Source organism: Bos javanicus, chromosome 22 (assembly GCF_032452875.1).
Source record: "Bos javanicus breed banteng chromosome 22, ARS-OSU_banteng_1.0, whole genome shotgun sequence".
Classification (NCBI taxonomy): Eukaryota; Metazoa; Chordata; class Mammalia; order Artiodactyla; family Bovidae; genus Bos; species Bos javanicus.
The window spans coordinates 60,437,291-60,457,358 of record NC_083889.1 but is presented as its reverse complement, the minus strand read 5'-3'; the positions used below and the strand labels follow the sequence as shown (position 1 = coordinate 60,457,358).

At 59.5% G+C, this 20,068-nt stretch overlaps 1 protein-coding gene across 2 annotated transcripts in view; it reads left to right on the top strand.

Annotated features, from left to right (window-relative positions):
- Nucleotides 1-20,068, top strand: part of CHCHD6 (coiled-coil-helix-coiled-coil-helix domain containing 6) — a 100,244-nt gene that overhangs the window by 13,544 nt on the left and 66,632 nt on the right. For both annotated transcript variants that reach the window (XM_061397318.1, XM_061397316.1), the window contains exons 2-4: nucleotides 3,193-3,301; nucleotides 6,870-6,942; nucleotides 8,416-8,560. In XM_061397318.1, coding sequence (XP_061253302.1) covers nucleotides 3,193-3,301; nucleotides 6,870-6,942; nucleotides 8,416-8,560 — 327 coding nt within the window. The remainder of the gene's footprint in view (nucleotides 1-3,192; nucleotides 3,302-6,869; nucleotides 6,943-8,415; nucleotides 8,561-20,068) is intronic.

Below are 20,068 nucleotides of genomic sequence, written 5' to 3'. Positions count from 1 at the left end.
AGGTCACAAAGATTTACCCCTCTAGTTTCTTCTGAGAGTTACATTGTTTTAACTGCTGCATTTTGGTCTCCAATCCCTTTGGAGTTGGGTTTGGTATATGGTGTGAGGTGGGGGTCTAACTTCAACCTGCTGCACCTGGGCGGCCAGCTGTCCCAGCACCGTCTGTTGACAAGACTCTTCTTTACCCATTAAGTGGTCTTGGCACCTTGTCCATCAGTCAAGCTCAGATACGTAGGTTTCTTTCTGGATTCTCAGTTCTCTTCCATTGCTGTGCTTACTTGGTCTTCTCTTGTCCCATAATCATCAATTAGCTATTTGATTAAATACCAGAGGGGCTCAATTATTTTATATATTTTAACTGTAGCTGCTAAAAAAATGTTCATGGTAAAAGACTGCAGCACGAAAGTGCCAGAAGTGACAGTCCGGGCCTGTCTGCTCCTGCCTGGGTGTGGGATATGCCTCAGGAGCGTGCGAGGTGCCCTGGAGCAGATGTGTACGCCGCAGAACCTGTGTGGGTGTCTGCCTCTTTAACTGTGAATCTTTTTTACAAAGTCAAGATACACGAGACGTCCTCTGACTTTGACAGGCACATGTCCTGCCTGCCTTTCTCGATGGTTTGTGGTGTCTCACGGGAAGCACGCCATGGTTTCTCTAGCCACTGCCTGTCCTGCACATACGTGTCGTTTCCTCTTCCTGTGCGAGTCCAGCGCCTCTGTGCACGTGGGGAGCACTTTCCTCTCCCGGACCCCTGAAGTGGAGCTGCTGCCGTGTGCTCCATCCTCAGGTCCTCTTTTTAACACGTCCCTCCCTGTGCTCTGTGATGCCGCACCTGTACTGGGTGCTCAGCAAAGTGGCTCAGCACTCTCAGGGGCTGTCGCTCGGGCCTCTCCCCTCGCGGGCTGCTTCGCTCAGTCACTGTTTCATGACACTCTGGCCTGCCTCACTTCCTCCGTGAAGGGAAACCTTGATGATCTGGTTGTCGTGGGGGAACCAGGGTGAATGAATCAGGCTGTGCTGGATTTTCTGCTCTGAGTGTGGCCCTGGGGGGAATTGGAAGGGACAGAGAAGTGGCCCCTGCCCTTGGGGTATTTGCAGACCTTTAGATGAGGCCGGTAGGATGTGAGGCACTTCCCCAGAGTGTACCCGTTGCAGCAAGTAATGGAGCTGGCAAAGGGACTGGGAACCCCCAGGGAATTAGACTGTGAAGGCCAGTGGGGTTGAATTATAGAGCTTCCACAGGACTGGGGAAACAGAGAAACAGACTCTTGGAGGGCACAAACAGAACCTTGTGCACACCAGGATCCAGGAGAAAGGAGCAGTGTGCCCACAAGAGACTGATCTAGACTTGCTTGAGTGTCTCCTGCAGAGGCGTGGGTCAACGGTGGCCTGCTGTGGGGTCAGGGGCCGTGGGTACACTGTGCGGGTGCACGTCCTGTGCAGGAGGCCGCCATCGCTGCCATTGCCCTGCCAGGGTATATCCTCAGGCCAAACAGCAGGGAGGGAACAGCCCTGCCCATCAACAGAAAACCGGATTAAAGGTTTGCTGAGCACGGCCATGCCCATAAGGACAAGAGCCAGAGCAGATTCCCCCACAGTCCACTCTCCCACTGGGAAACTTCTACAAGCCTCTTATCCATCAGAAGGCAGACAGAATGAAAACCACAGTCACAGAAAACTAACCAAACTGATCACATGGAACACAGCCTTGTCTAACTCATTGAAACTATGAGCCATGCCGTGTGGGGCCACCCAAGACGGATGGGTCATGGTGGAGAGTTCTGACAAAACATGGTCCACTGGAGAAGGGAATGGCAAACCACTTTAGTGTTCTTGCCTTGAAAACCCTTGAACAGTATGAAAAAGCAAAAAGATAGGACACTGAAAGATGAACTCCCCAGGTCAGTAGGTGCCCCATATGCTACTGGAGAAGAGTGGAGAAATTGCTCCAGGAAGAATGAAGAGACGGGGCCAAAGCAAAAACAACTCCCAGTTGTGGATGTGACTGGTGATGGAAGTGAAGTCTGATGCTGTAAAGAACAATATTGCATAGAAACTGGAACGTTAGGCCCATGAATCAAGGTAAATTGCAAGTGGTTAAATAAGAGGTGGCAAGAGTGAATTTCAACATTTTAGGAATCAGTGAATGAAAATGGACCAGAATGGGCTAATTTAATTCAGATGACCATTCCCTACTACTGTGGGCAAGAATCCCTTAGAAGAAATGGAGTAGCTCTCATAGTCAGCAAAAGAGTCCGAAATGCAGTACTTGGATGCAATCTCAAAAATGACAGAATGTTTGTTTTCAAGGCAAACCATTCAATATCACGGTAATCCAAGTCTATGACCCAACCCGTAATGCTGAAGAAACTGAAGTTGAATGGTTCTATGATGACCTACAAGACCTTCTAGAACTAACACCAAAAAAGATGTCCTTTTCGTTATAGGGGACTGGAATGCAAAAGTGGGAAGTCAAGAAACACCTGGAGTAACAGGCAAATTTGGCCTTGGAGTACAGAATGAAGCAGGGCAAAGGCTAATAGAGTTTTGCCAAGAGAATGCACTGGTCATAGCAAACACCCTCTTCCAACAACACGAGAAGACTACATGTGGTCATCACCAGATGGTCAACACCAAAATCAGATTGATTATATTCTTTGCAGCCGAAGATGGGGAAGCTCTATACAGTCAGCAAAAACAAGACCAGGAGCTGACTATGGCTCAGCTCATAAACTCCTTATTGCCAAATTCAAACTTAAGTTGAAGAAAATGGGGAAAACCATTAGACCATTTAGATATGACCTAAATCAGTGGAGTAGGAGAGAAGGTCCTTAACTTGGTGCTGTCCATGCCGGGACCCTGGATGCCCCCAGGGAAGGGTGGGATGGGCAGAGGTAGATACGTGCACCTCTTCAGGGCGGGATGCGGGTGTCAGGGCCAGGGAGGAGCAGGGAGCTCAGGGTGCCCTGCACGTGGGGCCAGTGGGTGCAGCCAGGAAGCCAGCCCGAGGCACCCAGACCCGGCACGGCATTTGCTGGTGGGTGCCAGGCCTGCACGAGTGGTTCTGTGTGGAGTTCAGTGTATTGTGGGAGTTGGTCTTGAGGAAGTGGTCTGCTCAGAAATTCGGGGTGTGGGTGAGGGGTGTCTTCACTTCCCCAGGGTTCTGTAACCGTTTCCTCTCAATCCTTATCACAGCTATCTGAAAACGTGGTCAACCGCATGAAGGAGCCTGGCCAGCCGTCCAGAGTCGGGCTGCTGGCCCCTCCAGCTGCTGCCCTTGGCTCCTCCGGAGGCCGGGAGAAAGGTAGGCCAGGGTGGCAGGTCTGGGCGGGGGTTGGGTAGAGAGTTCCTCCTGGAGACAGCGCCCTGAGCCCTGGGTGGTGCCTGCGGGAAGCACTTCCCAGGAGCAAGGGACCCACATGGGGTGCGCTCCCATCCAGGGACAGCAGTATCTGCAGAGCCTCCCTAACCACCGCTGAGTCTAGGGCAGAGTCCCCGCTGTGCCAGCCTCTCTGCATGGAAGGAGGCAGTGATGGGGTGGCCTTGGTGTCATGCTCAGAGCTCTGACCTGCCCTTTGCCCTGGGGTCCTGGCCCTGCTCCTGGGATGGTGGTGCTGGGCTCTGGGAGGGCCACCACCCCACCCCCGGGTCCCCCCAGCCCGCCCGGAGCCACCTGTGCTGGGCAGGAAGGGCCTTCATTCCCCAGTGGCATGTCTGTCATGGGAGGAAAAGCCTGTGCTTTTATTGAAGTAATTCCTGTTAGCAAACACAAAGGAACAACGCATGTAAGAGTGGAGAAAGTATAGTGCAAAAACGTTAAGATACTACAAACGGGAAAAGCCCTCGTGGCAGCTGGTTAAATACAGAGCTTGATGAGGAGCTGGGTTCCCCACTGCGATGTGGGTGCTTTACATCCAAGGGCTGGAGGGACCCAGCCTCATGGTGGAGCTGCCTTCTCAGCTGATCTGCCCTGCTGGGGTGCCAGCTCGCAGGCGGCCGCTCCCTCCTGTCCACTCGGCATGAGCTGAGTGCTGGCCCTGTGGTCATGAGCCCCGTGCTGGGACACCGAGGCGGGGATAGGGGCCCTCCTGGCGGGCAGGCCCACCCTGTCGGGAGCTGAGTGTGTGACCCTACAGGGTACAGTGTCTGGTGCCCGTGGGACACCGGCGCCCATCAGGGCCCAGCGGCACAGAGGAGAGGGCTCGTTACTCGGGGGCCCCAGGCGGCCGGCGCAGGACCTGGACTTTGCGGCGCGGCCCTGCGGCTGGGGAGGCCGGGGCTCAGGCATGGCACGGCCGCACCCGTCGCAGGACCGCGCGTGGTTTCCTGACTGGAGTGTGAGGTGCAGGGACGGGGCCAGGGCTGCTGGCCGGGCCTCGCGACACCCCGTCCCCTGCACTGTGTGCCTTGGGGGCTCCCTGGTGGTCCAGTGGTTGGGGCTCCGAGCTTCCACTGCAGGGGACGTGGGTTCAATCCCTAGTTGAGGAACTAAGATCCGGCAAGCCATGCTATATGACCAAAAATAAAGTACATGCTTTTGGTTTAACAAAGTATTTTGATGTTTGACGGTGAGTGAGTTTCGACTTTCTGAAAGCGGGAGGAGCGTCAGCGTGGGTGGCCTGACTGCAGGGTCCTTTCTGTTACACACTGTGAGGTGCTTGTGGATCTGGCTGCGCAGGCCTTAGTCGCAGCCCGTGAGCTCTTCCTGGCTCGTGCGGGCTCTGTCCTTGCTGTGCGGCCTCTCTGCTTGTGCTGCGCAGCCCAGGAGTCGTGGCATCTGATATCTTAGTTCCCCAACCGGAAACTGAACCTGCGTTCCCTGCATTGCAAGGCGGATTCTTAACCCCTGCACCGCCTGGGAAGTCCCAGCTTTTACTTTCAAAAGCAGTGTTTGCTTTTACTTTACTGATAAAGTTAAAAGAAGTTAAAGTTAAACCTCTTTAACTTTTCTTTCTAATTTATAGAAATTTATAATTTATAAATTTCTTTATAATTTTCTTTATCAATTTTCTTACTTTAATTTTTCTAAATAGAAAAAGAAGTTAAAATTAAACCCTTAAGTCACACCATACCCCAAGTGCATGTCAGGAAGTCAGAGATCGAAATATAATGAAGAAACTTTAAAGAAGGGTGTGAAATATGACTGTAAAATTAGAGACAATTTAGACAAAATGGATGAAGAATGAGTGACAAACTGGGGAAGCATGAGCGGTGCCCACCTGCCAGGGCCGTGAGGCGCTCTGACGGCCGCAGGGAGACGCACACAGACGGTCACATCCATGACGAGGCCCACCTACCAAGGGCCGTGAGGCGCTCTGACGGCCGCAGGGAGACGCGCACAGACGGTCACATCCATGACGAGGCCTAGCCCCCTCGGACGGTTGGCTCACTCGTGCCATCACCAGCGGCAGGGCTGGCAGAATGCCATGGAATGTGGCCGTAGGGGTCTGGCCACGGGCTCTGCAGTGGGCACACACGTTACTTTTGTGGTCGTGAGAAAGGAAAACTATGTAGAAAGCAAAAGTTTGATCAGTCTTGTGTCAGGAGAGCTGTCAGAAGCCAGTGGCTAAGTCCAGGGGGCCTCCGTCAGGCCCACACTGGGCAGCAGCGCCTCCTGCATGCTCCTGGCGAGGCCCTCCAGCACACCTGCCCAGCCTTCTGGAGTTGGCAGCTGTGAAGGTCTTGGGAGCAGCACCCCCGACCTTCCTCCCAAAGCCTGGTTCTCCTGCCGGGTCTCCTGTGGCCCACGTGGCCAAGCGTGCACGCCTGCGAAGGGGCGGAGACGCTGAAGCTGCAGCCGCAGGGTAACAGAGCCGCACTGTCACCGTGTGGGGAGGAGAGTGAGTGGGTTTGCTTGGAGATCCCCGGGTTCATGCAGGAAGGAAGGCCTCCCGTGACAGCCTAAAGCGCTGTCACACAAGGTGATGCCAGTGGAAAGGTGCGCAGACTTCCTTCCCGGGGGCGCTGGCCACGTTCAGGTCAGAGCCCTGGAGAAGGGGCCCAGGAAATGCAGGCTGCGCCCCCGCTGACCTCTCAGCGTGGAGACAGGGAGCTCCCCTCGGCTGGCTGGCCTCCTGGGGAGGGTGCCTGGGTTCCAGCAGCTGAGAGGTGGGAGGGGGGTGTCAGTCACCGCACTCAGGCATCCACACTGCCCAGCGACCCTGCCATCCTGTCTATGCAGGGTACAGACCAGGGGCCTTCGGGGCACCTCCCTCCTGACAGCAGGGCAAGGCCATGTTCTGTTGGCCCAGGGCACGTCCACCCAGGGGATGTCCCCCGGGGCCCTCTCCTGGGTGACCATCATGACCACATCCATCCACAGTCCCCTACCGGGCCCTCTCCTGGGTGACCACCATGACCACGTCCATCTGGGGGCGTCCTGCCGGGTCCTTTCCTAGGTGACCATCATGACCACGTCCATCCACAGTCCCCTCCTGGGCCCTCCCCTGGGTGACCACCATGACCACGTCCATCCAGGGGCGTCCTCCTGGGCCCTCCCCTGGGTGACCACCATGACCACGTCCATCCAGGGGCGTCCTCCCGGGCCCCTCTGGGGTGACCACCATGACCATGTCCATCCACAGTCCCAGCCCTTTCCTGGGTCACCACCATGACCACATCCATCCACAGTCCCTTCCCAGGCCCTCCCCTGGGTGACCACCATGACCACATCCATCCAGGGGTGTCCTCCAGGGCCCATCTGGGGTGACCACTGAGACCACGTCCATCCAGGGGTGTCCTCCCAGGCCCTCTCCTGGGTGACCACCATGACTGCGTCCACCCAGAGGTGTCCCCCCAGGCCCTCTCCGGGTGATGCTGAGCCTCCCTCCGTCCGTGGGTTGCTGCTGACCTTTTCTTGTCTACCCCTGCAGACTCGAAACCGCCCAGGCCGGACTGCGGCAGTGGCCGGGGGCCTCCGCGGGTGCAGGTGGACCCTCTTGAGAGGTATGCTGAGGAGGTGCTCGCCCCGGGCCACGCCTTCCGCACCAGGTGCCTTCTCCTCGCCCAGAGGCCGGGGGTCTGGTCCCTCGCATTGTCTTACGTTGGTGGGACGCCCGGCCTGCGCTTTAGGTGCCGCTGGTCCTCGTGTGACGAGATGAGACTACGGGTGGGGGAGGGCAGGACTCTGTGGCCTTGTGGGTGTGTGCAGCCATGTTTGGAGGAGCTCGCTCGTGGCCTGGCTCCAGGTGTGGGTGCCTCCCCAGCGTGGGCCTCAGCCTGGTGAGCACCCTGGCTGGGGCAGGGCTGGCAGGCAGCAGTGGAGGCCCCAGGCGCACCGTGTCTCGAGGCCTCAGGGTTCCCAGGGCTGGTGTGGGGTCCTCGCGGTGTGGCTCAGCAAGCCCTCAGCTGGTACTGAGGGGCTCGTCTGCAGCCGTGAGGCTGTGCCTCTGTAACGGACTCAGGCAGCTGCCTTCGGGGGGCGGGCGGCCTGGGTCATCCCTGCTGGGCCGTCCCCTCTGCAGGTCAGCGTGGCTACATCCGTCCTGTGATCTCAGAAGGACCCACCTTCTGAGAGTGTCCAGTCCCTAATCCCCAGAGGCCTCCTCCAAGCAATTAACCAGAATTAAAAAAAAACAAACAAAAACTTTTAAGCATTTTAAAAAACGTTCAAGTAACACGTGCTAATGGGAGACTTAGGATGTATACGAAATGAAAAAGTCACCAGTAGATTCATCATTCCGTATTAACATTTTGGACTATTTCTTTCAAGTGTCTTTTTTTCTCTAGTTTAGGCTTATGTTTTTCAAAGTCGTGTAAAATTTTGTTATCTTGCTCTTTTCACCCAGTCTTCTAATTATCTTCCATCGGTCACACCTGCCTCGTGAGCGTGTTCACTGCTGAAGGCACCACGTCTGGTCCTCGGTCTTGGGGCTGTAATGCGGCAGAGAGTGTAGCACTCAGGGCCTCATGCCCGCCGTGCCCCCGGGCCGACATCCGCGGCCTTTTTCACTCTGAGGTGTTTACCACCCCATCCCCACCCCGCTGATAAAGAGCACTTCTAAGATCTTCTCAGCTGCTTTTTTCTTTCTCTAGGAGGATTTTACTAGGGAGACTAGAAACAGGCCCAAGGGGAGACACGCGTTCAGGACTGAGAGTTGAACATTGAGAACCAAGGCTGCTGCTCCTGACCTTGCAGCTCTGAGGTGGGGCGGGGAGGTGGGCTGTCCCCTGCCCGTCTCTAAAGGGGCCTAGGGTGGTGGAGTTGGACCCCTGCCGTGAGGATCTCTCATCAGGCATTGGGTCTCTGGTTCTTCAGCTGGCTGAGGACGCGTGGCAGTGTCCCCCCAACCCCGGGGGACCGTCACTGGTGCCTGACCCTCCCTGGCGGCCACGGCGTCCCGTCGGCCCTCATGTCCCTGCCCCAGCAGCTGCGTGAGCTGCGCCTGCATCTGTGTCTCCGTCTCTCCTCTGGCCCAGGTGTGACTGGGAGCAGGCTGTGCTTCAGGACGAGCTGGTCCGTGTGGCCACGACAGAGAGAGAGGCAGCTGCAAGTCCCCGGAGTGTGACGCTGCGGCGTGGGGAGGGCGGTGTGGACCAGGAGAAGCAGCGGTTGGCCCAGCGGGTGAGTGCAGGTCCCCAGGCAGCCCTCCTGGCTCCGTTGGTCCAGGGAGCAGAGGTCGAGCCCTGGACCTGCATCAGTCTGAAGTCACGGCTTCTCCTCTGTGGGGAGGGAGTCTTTCTAGGAACTGGGAGCCGGGGTCCTATAGCTGGGGTTTTGTCACAGTGGAGACAGGCGGGGGGCAGGCAGCCCAACAGCCAGGTGGGAAGGGCCTGGCCAGGACACACAGGGTTCATCGGTTTGGACGGAGCAGAAACGTTGACACCAGGGATGGAGATCTGGTGAGCATTGCAACCTGTGACTGTGGACTCTCACCTGGATCGTGGGCATCACAGCACAAGGGGTTCACAGCTTCCCTCCTGCCCTGGCCCAGGCGTCCCCAGAGAAGACACCCCCACAGTGGGAGGGGCCTCCAGCCTCCAGTATAGGTGTGGGTTTCTGTCCATGAAGGGCAGCTTTAGAGTGAAGACTGCCCTGGACGTCTGGGTGGATGGTGCCCTCTGCCAGCGTGCAGAGCCCACGGGGCCCGAGGCCGCCTTCTCTGCGGGCGCCCCGACTCCTGTGAGGCCCCACTCTCTACTCGCCACGGTCCACCTCCTAGTGCAGCTGGAGGCCCCGCTCCCTGTGGGAGCTTACTGCTTCCTGTTGCGTGTCCCTAGGTGGGGTTCCCGCGGCTGCTTTCCCTGCTCTGGTCCAGACGGTCTGGGTGTAGGGCCCAGGGTAGCCAGTCCTGCCCGACCTGGGATGTGCAGTGCTGGGGGCGTGGGGGCCAGCCTGGGGCTTCCACACCGTGAGGGGCGCCGTCCAGGAGAAGCGCCTCTGGGAGGCTGTGTGGCTGCCGCCTCCTGCACCTCTGGGTGCCTGGGCTTCAGCTGGAGGTCAGGCAGTGGCTTGGCCTGAGCAGACGCAGAGAAGCGCCATCAGCACTCGGGCGGAGCTCCGGTGGGGGGTGCGAGGCCGCAGCGTCACCTGCGGTTGGTCCTGTGCTCGCAGCTGCTGCACGGAGGTGGTGTCAGAAAGGTGTGTTGAGAGTTTAGGTAGGAGGGGAAGGATGGGAGCAGAACCTGAGCTGGGCAGAGGGTTTCTTTCCTTCCCGGGGTCCTTGCAGGTGGGATGGGGGAGCCTGGGTCCTGGCGGGGCCCTTCTCCCTGCCTCCTGACCCCCAGGGCCCCGACCCTGCTCCTGCCGCTGGCTGGAGGGTCCCTGTCCAGGGTGCTGAGTGTCGCGGGCATTAGGCGTGCTCCTTGCTCTGGCTTCTGCAGCGTGGCTGTTTAGTCCTCTTCTGCATGAGAGAATGATTGAGCTCGTTATTGGGCAAAGTTCATAAAACTAATGACGAGGAAAGGTAATCATGTCTGTAACCTGCTTCTGAGGGCCTGCTTTGCGCGCACGGCCGCCGCAGTGAGCTGCTGCGTGTGGATGCGTGGCCCCCCCCGCGTGCGTGTTCCCGACCCCATCTTCATGTACCTGAAGCACAGTGAGGTGGAACAAATGGGAAGTTGGAGTTGGGAGCAAAGAAAGGCTTATTGCAGGGAGGGCAGAGCAAAGAGACAGTGGCTCAACTTCTCCCCACCTGCAGCTCATGGGAGGGTTTCAGGAGAGCAATTTTAAAGGCCAGGTTGGGTGGGGGTGGGTGGGGAGTCGCAGAGTCTTTGATCAGCTGGTGCACAGTTCTTTGACTGACTGATGGTGAGGTCACAGGCAGAACCACGAGGGGTGAACATCCCCAGTCTTTCGGGCTCCTTGGTGGTGCTTTCAGCATCTGTAAGCAGCTCAGGAATGTGGTCGGGGCTGTTAGCTGCATACCTCTGAGAGGAGCTCCTGCAGAGCAGGGGTGGGGGGAGCCTGCCCCCGAAGGCCCCAGAGGCTCGAACCCGCCTCCCCTCATCTTCCCGTCTGCCCTGCCCCGCCGCCGCCCCGTCCGTCCTCTGTGCCTGGCCCCCGACCCCTGGGCGGGGTCCCACTGGACTGGAGTAGGGCTGCAGGTGCTGAGCTCCTGAGCTCCGTCCCTGCTTTGGCTCCCGCCTCTGCTGGCTCTGTTCCGGGGGCCCCACGTTCACCCCACGGGGCACTGTGCCAGCTTGTCCACACCCACTGACTCGGTCCTGCCTGCTCTCCCAGCCCCGCCCCCGCCCCGCCCCCTCCCAGCCCCCCCGCCCCGCCCCCTCCCAGCCCCCCCCGCCCCGCCCCCTCCCAGCCCCCCCGCCCCGCCCCCTCCCAGCCCCCCCCGCCCCGCCCCCTCCCAGCCCCCCCGCCCCGCCCCTCCCGCCCCGCCCCCCCCACCCCCCCGCCCCGCCCCCCCCAGCCGCCCCGCCCCCCGTCTTCCCTGGCCCTCAGGAGTTGCCTGCCTGGTGGCTGCTCCTTAAAGCTACCCTGTCCCCTCGGCCCAGCCCTTGGCCATGGCGTGTGGAGATCAGAGTTGGCTTCTCAGACTCTTTGCAGTCTGGTTTTCACACCCATTGGCACTTTGATCTCAGACTCACCAAATCTGGTGACTCTCTTCATGTTTGCCCCATGGGTTCCTTGGCAGGAAGCTGCTGCCTGGCCTTTAAACTCTCCTTCTGCACCCCCCTTTCTGCCAGCTCCACCCGCCTCCCACCCTGTCCTGTTCCGCCGGGGGCTGCAGGCCAGCCGAGCGGGACAGACCCCGGAGGGTACATGTGCAACAGACCGCAGGCAGGAAAGCTTGAGGTGCCCGAGGGCTGGGAGCTGAGAGGAGGAGCAGGACCCCATTAGACGGAGGCCTGCGAGGCCTTCTCTGGGGAGCAGACCTAAGCCGTGGCGGGTGACGCCCAGGGCCCCGGGGCTGGAGGCTCAGTGAGCTGGGGAGCTGGGGCCACGCCTGGGAAGAGGGCAGCGCGTGGAGGGGCTCGTGGGCATGGGGGCACGCAGCCTGATGCCGTCGTGCCTGGGATGGTTTCCAGAAGGTTCTGTGTGGGTCAACAGGAGACTGCTGGAGTCCTGCTGAGAGGCCGAGGTGGCCTGGACAGAGGACCGGCAAGCAGGGAGCCGGAGCAGCAGTGGATAGGTGTGCGGGGCAGAGGGTGGGCGGGCGAGTCGCGGCCACCAGCGGGACTGGGGGCCTGTGCGGCCTCCTGGCGGCCCTCGTGCCTCAAGGCAGGCGGGCTGTCCTGGGCCCCAGCATCCGTGAGGGCTGGGAGCGGGTGTGGGGGGCCCGTGCACCGTGCTTCCTCCAGGCGGCGGGCTGGGCCAAGCGGCTGGGCGGCCCTCCCGGGAGCATGGGCTGCAGTGCACGCACCCAGTCAGGCATTTGAGGGCTGGGCGTCCTCTGGATGAGCCTTGCGGGGTCTCTAGGACTGTAGGGCGGAGAACTGAAACTTCTGGTGATGTCCGGCAGCTGGTGTTGGAGGCTGTGGCCTAGCCTGGGTTCGGGAGCCAGACTCCTGGGATGAGCCCTACATCCTGGCTGTCCTCCTTGGTCGCCACTTGGCTCTTGTAGGCCCCTCTCTTCGGGGGCGGTGGTCGTGCCCGGGAGGCCCCTAGGTTGTCCTTGGAGTCTTGAGATCATGGATAGAACAGGCTTGGGTGCTTGGCTCCTTGAGCTGACAGAATGTTTCCCTCATGTCAGCTTGGGGGGTGGGTACACACTCGAGTCCTGCCTCCTTGCAGCCCCTACTACCCTGCCCAACCCACAGACCCCCTCATGCCTCATGATGCTCGCTCCTTTGTGGGTCTGGAGAGGGGTTTCCATCTTAGAGAGTTCACGGCAGAGTCCAGCCCAGACGGGTCCCTGGTTCGTGCTGGTGCCCTGCCTGTGTTCAAGGGGCCGGAAGTCTGGGCGGCCCTGCCTACGTGGGTCTGGGAAGATGGGGAGAACCCAGCCACCCTTCTGCTGCTCACCCCCTCACCAAGGTGGGCGGTGGCTGTGGGTGGTGCCACACCAGTGTCCGGTACCCCTGGGAACCAGGCTGTGTCCCGCAGCCTCTCTTGTCCCATGTGCTGGGCCCACAAGGGGGCAGTCCTGGACCCTGCTGGCCAGGGGGCGGCGGCTGGGGAGTTGCAGGCGGGGGACGGGACCTCAGGAGGCCGCAGCCTACCTGGCTCCCGCCCCGCACCTGCACCTGCACAGTGAGGCCTCCGCCTGTGTCCTCCCTGGTGGGTGGGGCAGAGGGGCGGGTCTGTCCATCGGATGGGCACCACCTGCCCTCCAGCCCCTCCACGGAGCCGCCTGGGCAGGGGGCCTCTCTCTGCCACGTTTTCTCCAGGAGGCTCTGGCAGCCTTCGGGCAGCAGCAGTGGGACCGGGTGGGAAGCTCCCATCCCCAGCCGCTTACTCCTAGAGCAGGAGAGTCGTGGCCCTCCCAGCTGGTGAGGAGCCTGCAGCCCCCTCCCTGGGGGTCTTCCCTGCTGGCAGCCAGGTGCAGATGAGGTGGCTCTTCCCTCAGCAAGTGCCTCCACCAGCCCAGCACCGTGGGTGGCATCTCCTTGGCTTTGCTGTGGTGGCTGGGTGGATGCACGGGTGTTGGCCACCCCGGAGTTTTCCAAGGCCCAGAGAAGTCAGCCAATGTTGGTGACAAGACCTTCCCGGAGTGATGGGCTATCGGGTGTCAGGAGCCTCCAGTTGGCCTCTGAACCGGACTTCCCTGCTTAGGGTATGGGCGCTTTGCTGCCCTCTCACCAAGGCTGACAAGGCAGAGTCTGCAGACGTGTACCCGGAGGCTGCGGCCCCTGCTCAGCTGTGGAGTGCTTCCAGCTCATGGGCCACCGGGTGGGTCCCGGGTAAATGCCACAGGGCTCGGGTGCCTCGGCCTAATCAGGCCTGGCCTTCTCTCGAATGGAGACCAGCAGCTCCTGCCGCTCCCCCGCCTCTCCTCCCTCTCTGGCAGACGGGCACCCTGCCCAGAGCCTTCCCGTGTCCCGTGCCACCTTCCCTGTGAGCGGGGAGTCGAGCTGCAGGCTTGGTTCTCTCCTCCGTGGGCTGTGGCTCTCCAGCATGCACCGGAGCCCAGCCACCCCAGACCTGGGGCATCGAGAGACTCAGCGGAGCGGCTGGGCCCTCCGCAGGAGCACCTTCCCTGGGCTGAGAGTTCCCAGCGGCCCCGGGCTTCAATCTCCGTTTTCAGGTGGATGCAGACAGGCATCAGTGCCCCCCGTACTAAGGGCATGCTGCCTTCTCCAGGCCCGGAGACAGGCCCGCTCCATGTCCCTTTCAGCCCCTGCGCCCGTGCTCAGCCATAGCGGGCACTCAGACCCCGTGCCCATTGGACTGGGACACCCAGCAGCCCTGTTTGGGCTGGGCTCCTTTCCAGGAGCTGGTGCTGGCAGGGGAGGGAGCAGGGCGAGGGGCCAGCCTGTCCAGGAACGTTCTTACTGGCGGCTCCTCTGCACAGTCTGCGTGCTGACCCTGACTGGGATCAGGGGCGACTGCTTGCACCTGTGTCACTGCTCCTGGGCCCAGGTTTCGCCTCAGGGACTGCCTTCCTCCACATACATTTGGTTTTTAGCCACCGCAGCGAACTAAAGGACTAAAGAGACTAAAGAACTACTAACGAGCCTCTCGAAAGTGAAAGAGGAGAGTGAAAAAGCTGGCTTAAAACTCAACATTCAAAAAACTAAGAATGTGGCATCTGGTCCCATTACTTCATGGCAAATAGATGGGGAAACAATGAAAGCAGTGACAGACTTTATTTTGGGGGCTCCAGAATTACTGCAGATGGTGACTGTAGCCATGAAATTAAAAGATGCTTGCTCCCTGAAAGAAAAGCTATGACCAACCTAGGCAGCATATTAAAAAGCAGACACATTACTTTGTCGACAAAGGTCCGTCTAGTGAAGGCTATGGTTTTTCCAGTGATTATGTATGGATGTTAGAATTGGACTATAAAGAAAGCTGAGCACCGAAGAATGGATGCTTTTGAACTGTGCTGTTGGAGAAGACTCTTGAGAGTCCCTTGGACAGCAAGGAGATCCAACCAGTCCATCCTAGAGGAAATCAGTCCTGGGTGTTCATTGGAAGGACTGATGCTGAAGCTGAAACTCCTATCCTTTGGCCACCTGATGCGAAGAACTGATTCATTTGAAAAGACCCTGATTCTGGGAAAGATTGAGCACAGGAGGAGAAGGGGATGACAGATGATGAGATGGTTGCATGGCATCACCAACTCGATGGACATGAGTTTGAGTAAACTCCAGAAGTTGGTGATGGACAGGGAGGCCTGGCGTGCTGCAGTCCAAGGGGTCGCAAAGAGTCAGACATGACTGAGTGACTGAACTGAAGCTAAACTAAAGGCAGGCAGCTTGCAAGCTGTCTCTTGGAAGGGCCCTGGGTAAGGAGCTCCCAGTGAACGGGGGTGTGGCCACCAGGAGGAGGCAAGGCTGCAGCCTCTCCCTGTGTCTGAGGGGTGGTTGTCTTCTGGTGTCTGGGGAGGAAGTCTGCGGGGAGAAAGGAGCCTCGGGAGGCGGAGAGTGATGCTCCTGGAACCAGGGTGAGCACGGGGTGGACATCAGGTGCAGAGGGACCAGCAGACATCCAGGAAGGGAGGGCATGGGAGATTCCAGTCCCGTACGGTCCGCTCCGGCTGGCAGGTGGTGGAAGGACCCTGGCAGGAGGCGCTGTGGAATATTGGACTGTGCAGAGCTGGTTCCCAGTCCACCTGGTGCAGCCTGGTCCCCTGGGGGCCTGGGGCCCAGTGAGGGGCAGGCCTGTCCGAGGACCTGAGCCACCGCCCGTGTCTGGAAGCCCCTCGAGTGTGTCCTGGCTCTGGGCTGGCTGTGCTGGGTGGGGTCATCTCTGGGGCTGGGCCTCACACGTGGCCTCAGAAGTGTCTTACGCATTCCTTGAAACCTTGTAGTGCACCAGGCTCCCCAGGGGCTCTGCAGTGTATCTGTATTTGAGTCACTGTAGCTCTCTTTGGCAGCCTGATTATTTAGACCTGACAGGTAGGCACAACTGTCTCATTAAATACAGATATATTTGTATGACTTGGGGGAAAAATGGAACATTCCATTAGTCTAAGAAAAGAGTAGCAGTCGTTCCTTTTACTTGTAAACTCTGTGCGAGAGATTGTTCTCATTGAATGTGTGAGGTGTGCACGCAGCACCCTGGGGGCTCATGCTGTGACCTGCTCAGGTGCTGCCTGCTGCAGGCTCCCCGGCCAGCCCCTTCTGCTCCGGTCCAGGGCTGGGCGCCCCGCCCTTGGGGCAGGGACACACTGGGCCCTGCTCTGCGAGGCTCCAGGGGTCACCACCCAGAGCCCTGCGGTGGGCCGGGCCCCAGGTGACACCCCGGTGCGGCCGGGATCCTCAGCCTCCCCGAGCTCCTCTGTGGGCTGGAGTCCCGGGCAGGGGGACGGGGCTGAAGGCTGGTGGCTGCTTCTGTCAGATGCTCCTGCTCTTGGGGAAGGTGCGCACCACTAACACGCGCCTTGCTTGCCTCAGAAGCCCTGCCGGGGGCCCTGGGTGCTGGGGGCCGGCCGGCTGGCATCCTGGCGCGCCATCCACTCCTCCTTGGGGGGCCCGGGCACAGGTGGGGGGCCCTGGGTGTTGTGTTGCACCCAGTTCCTTCGGGTCACAGCTCTTTCATGAACCCAGGGCCCTCTGCTCTGTTAGGCCCACGCGGGCTGGGCGGCCCTGAGGCTGTGGCTGTGGGGATCACACGGGTTTGCTGCTCTGTCCCCGCAGTACAGCGCTGGGCCTGTGTTCTGTGTGTTGCACAGTGGGGAGCGCACGGCAACCCCCAGAGAACGGGCAGGCGGTGGGTGTCAGGAGGAAGAAAGCGGGGGTGGGAGGGCGGGGGCCCGGGGCGCTACTCCATCCTCTGAGGTGGGATTCGTGTTAGCACACGACTCATGACCTCCATGCCTTTCCTGTGTCTGTGCTCTGCAGCCATCACCTCGGTCACCTCGGCACAGTCGCAGGGCGTTTTCCTCCCGCCGCGGGGCCATGGGTGTGCTGGAACGTGGAGCGGGGGCCTGTGAGCTGGGTGGGGGACATGAAGGGGTCAGCAGGCACCTTTCTGGTGGGAGGATGGGGGCCTTGCTGCTCTGGGGTGGAGGGGAGCGGGCGGTGGGGACGGGCGGGGCCTGGGAGGCAGGAGCGGGGCATGCAGCAGGCGCTCACTAGGTGCGGCCTCCTCCCATCCGCCTCCTGGGTTCAGCTGATCACAGCCCCTTGTTGACCTGGGCCTGGAGACCTCGCATGTCCTGTCAGGGGAGGCCGGACGGCATCCCACGGGTTTGGGTTGTGCCCTCGTACGCCTGCACACTGGCCAGTGGTCACACGCTTCTACCTGTTCCTCCTGTTTATTTCCTCTTGGGTAAGAATCCTTAAAAAAAATCAGACAGTACTTACGATTTCCTCCATTAAATGGCAGTTGTACTTGGGGATACTGCCTGCAGAAAGAAAAGCTGTGCCCCGTCTGGAGACGGTTGGGGACAGAGACCGTGGGGTGAGGAGGAGCCGGGCTCCTCTGGGAAGACTCCTGACTCTGGGAGCCCGACAGACCAGGGCCACGGTGTTCCCGACACGCAGACCCTGTCACCACCCTCGCCCACGGCCTGGAGGGGCATCTCCAGGACCGGGTGGGAAGCGTGGGGCTCACCGAACTCAGGGCGTCCTGCGGGGACTCCACGCGGTGGCACGGGCCAGAAACCCAAGCCTGTTCTGAGGGGGCTTAGAGGACGGCTGGCCAGGAGGACTGGGCTCCCAGAGCTCACACGGCCCCCACGCCGCCTGCTCTGGGGGTGCCGAGCTGGGTGTGGCGGTTTATGGGAACCTTTACATGTTGGCAAGTGTTCAGACTTACAAGAGGAGGAAGAGTTGGAGGAGAAAGAAAGTATGTGGCGTCAACAGACCCAGCCAGAGCTGTACGCTGACTTCCAAGCTGGCTTGGATGGACCCCCCATCACGCCCTTTGGGGGCGGCAGGCTGTCGGCAGGTTTCTGAGCTGGAGCTCAGGATGAGCTGACCTCTTCCACAAGCCCCGCGTGGCCCTGTTGTAACCTTAAGTTTGTCGTCTGTAAAACAGGCTGCCAGCAGCTGCTGCTCCATGTCTGTTGGGAACTTTAAAATCTTGATTAAAAGGCACAGCTAAAGAGAGGAGACCCTGGGTGAGTTGACAGGTCTTCCTGTGGCCGTCAGTGCCCATCAGCAGATGCCACCCCATGTCCCCTCCGGCCGGCAGCTGCCTGCTATTTTTAGCAGCTCTGTAATTGCATTAGCCATACCCCACCTCCCAGACCCCTGTCTGTATGTTTAATTATGTAAATGGCATCACAAATCACAGTGGTGTTGAACTCCATCTCATGTCTCAGAGCAAATCAGAGCATGTTCCACTGTGTCTTGTTGACCGGTCATCCAGCCTCGCTGCAGGCTCAGGGCAGGGCGAGGCGCCCCTCCAGGGAAGCGCTCTGGGGAGAGGGCGGTGTATGGGGAGGGCCTTTCTGGGGGGTCCTCGTGGGGTCGCTCTAAGCAGTGCCTTTCCTCCCAACTAGAGGCGAGCTCTTGTCTCTGTTACACCAGTTCACGGCTGACTCGTCCTTGGCTCTGCTGCTGCAGCCACTGTGTGCAGTGGTGCCCGGGGTGGGAGGTGGCTGTCTGCGGAGGCCCCAGTGGGAGGCCGCGCTGACCTCGCTCAGGCCGAGGCCGGGTGCCCGCTCCCAGCACGTCCACCTTCTGCCTGGCTGCATCACTGGTGCTGAGTTCAGGGAGGGCTGAGGTCTGTTCTTGGCTTCCGGGGTGGCCTCAGGCACTCTAGAGGTTTCTGCTCTTCCTCTGGGCTCTGCAGTGCTTAGCTCCTCCATGCCCCGGCCCAGCCCTGCTGCTGAGTTCCGGTGTCCAGCTTCTCCCTGGCCTGTGGCTCTGATTCCGGCCGCTCCCGGCAACCATTTCTTTGGGGCCACATGATGCGGTCATCGGAGGAGGCAATGGCACCCCACTCCAGTACTCTTGCCTGGAAAATCCCATGGATGGAGGGGCCTGGTGGGCTGCAGTCCGTGGGGTCGCTAAGAGTCGGACACGACTGAGCGACTTCACCTTCCCTTTTCACTTTCGTGCATTGGAGAAGGGAGTGGCAACCCACTCCAGTGTTCTTGCCTGGAGAATCCCAGGGACAGGGGAGCCTGGTGGGCTGCCGTCTATGGGGTCCCACAGAGTCGGACATGACTGCAGTGACTCAGCAGCAGATGGGGTCATCTCCCTGGGGCCGTCCTCCTGCACCCCTGTGTTTACCGCCATGCGACCGCTGGTCCTGTGAGGTCCTTGCAGGTACTGTTCTCTCATCCACATCTTCGAGGACCTCGTCTCCTGAGGACAAGAACATTCTCCTCCCCAACAATGGCGAGCTGACCGTGCCCTGCGTCTGACGTGGAGGCCGGGCGCATCCTTGAGGGCTGACTACCGAGCATCTCAGGCTGGGTCACGGGGCCTGCCCTGCGGGCACTTGTGCCTCCCGGTGTCCCTCCGTCTGTAGAACGGCCACTGGCGCCGGGCGTCCTCTCGTGCCACTGGTGGTGCCGAGGGGTCCAAGCCTGGGGTTTTCTAGGTATCCCTGAATTTGGTGCATCTGGTCATCCTCACGATTAGGTTCAGGGCAGAGCTTGCATCCCTCTTGGTAGGGGCGCTGTCCCCATGACCTCAGGGGCACGTGCTGCCACCTTGTCTCTGTGTGTGGGTTAGGCTTGTTTACTCGGGTGAGGTGAGGTGGGCCAGACTTCACTGTCTTACAGCTCCTTCCCCCTCGCAGAAGGGTCAGAAATCTGGGGTCATGCTTTGGGACTGTGTGGTGTAGAAGCCTGGGTCATGCTTTGGGGCTGTGCGGTGTGCCGTTTCCAGCCTTTTAGCCGGGGCTTTTCTATTCTAGTCATAACATTCTTCACATTTTAAAATCGTCCTTTTACTGTGGTAAAGTATATATCTCACAAGCTTTGCCGTTGTAACCATTCTAAGTGTGAATTCAGCGTCACTGATTCAGTGCTGGACAGCTGCCACCACCATGCCTTTGCAGAACTGGTCACCTTTCTACACAGAAATGCTGTCCCCATGACCAAGAGCTCCCAGCCTCTCCCCAGCCCTGGCAGCCCCTTTCCATGCGGTGTCCCTATGAACCCGGCTGCCCCAGGAACCGTGTGAGTGGGGTCACACAGACAGGACCTGCTCGCTCCTGAGTGGCTCCCCTCACTGGGCATGATGTCATCAAGGGTCATCCATGTTGAGGCAGGTGTCAGAACCTCCTCCCTTTAAAGGCAGAATCACAGTCCGTTGCGTGTGTAGACCCCGCTTTGTTTATTTGTCCACCTGTCGCAGACATCTGGTTGCCTCCACTTTTGGCTGTTGTGATTATTGCTGCTGTGAACACGGGTGTGCAAACATCTCTCCCAGACTCTGCTTTCAGTTCTCTTGCTGTAGGTACCCAGTAGTGAAATTGCTAGATCACATGGGGATTCTATTTTTAATATTGTGAGCATGCAGTTCTCATGCTGTATGCTATAGCAGCTGCACCATTTTCCATTTTTACCAGCAACGTATGAGGGTTCCAGTGTCTCCACTTCTCACC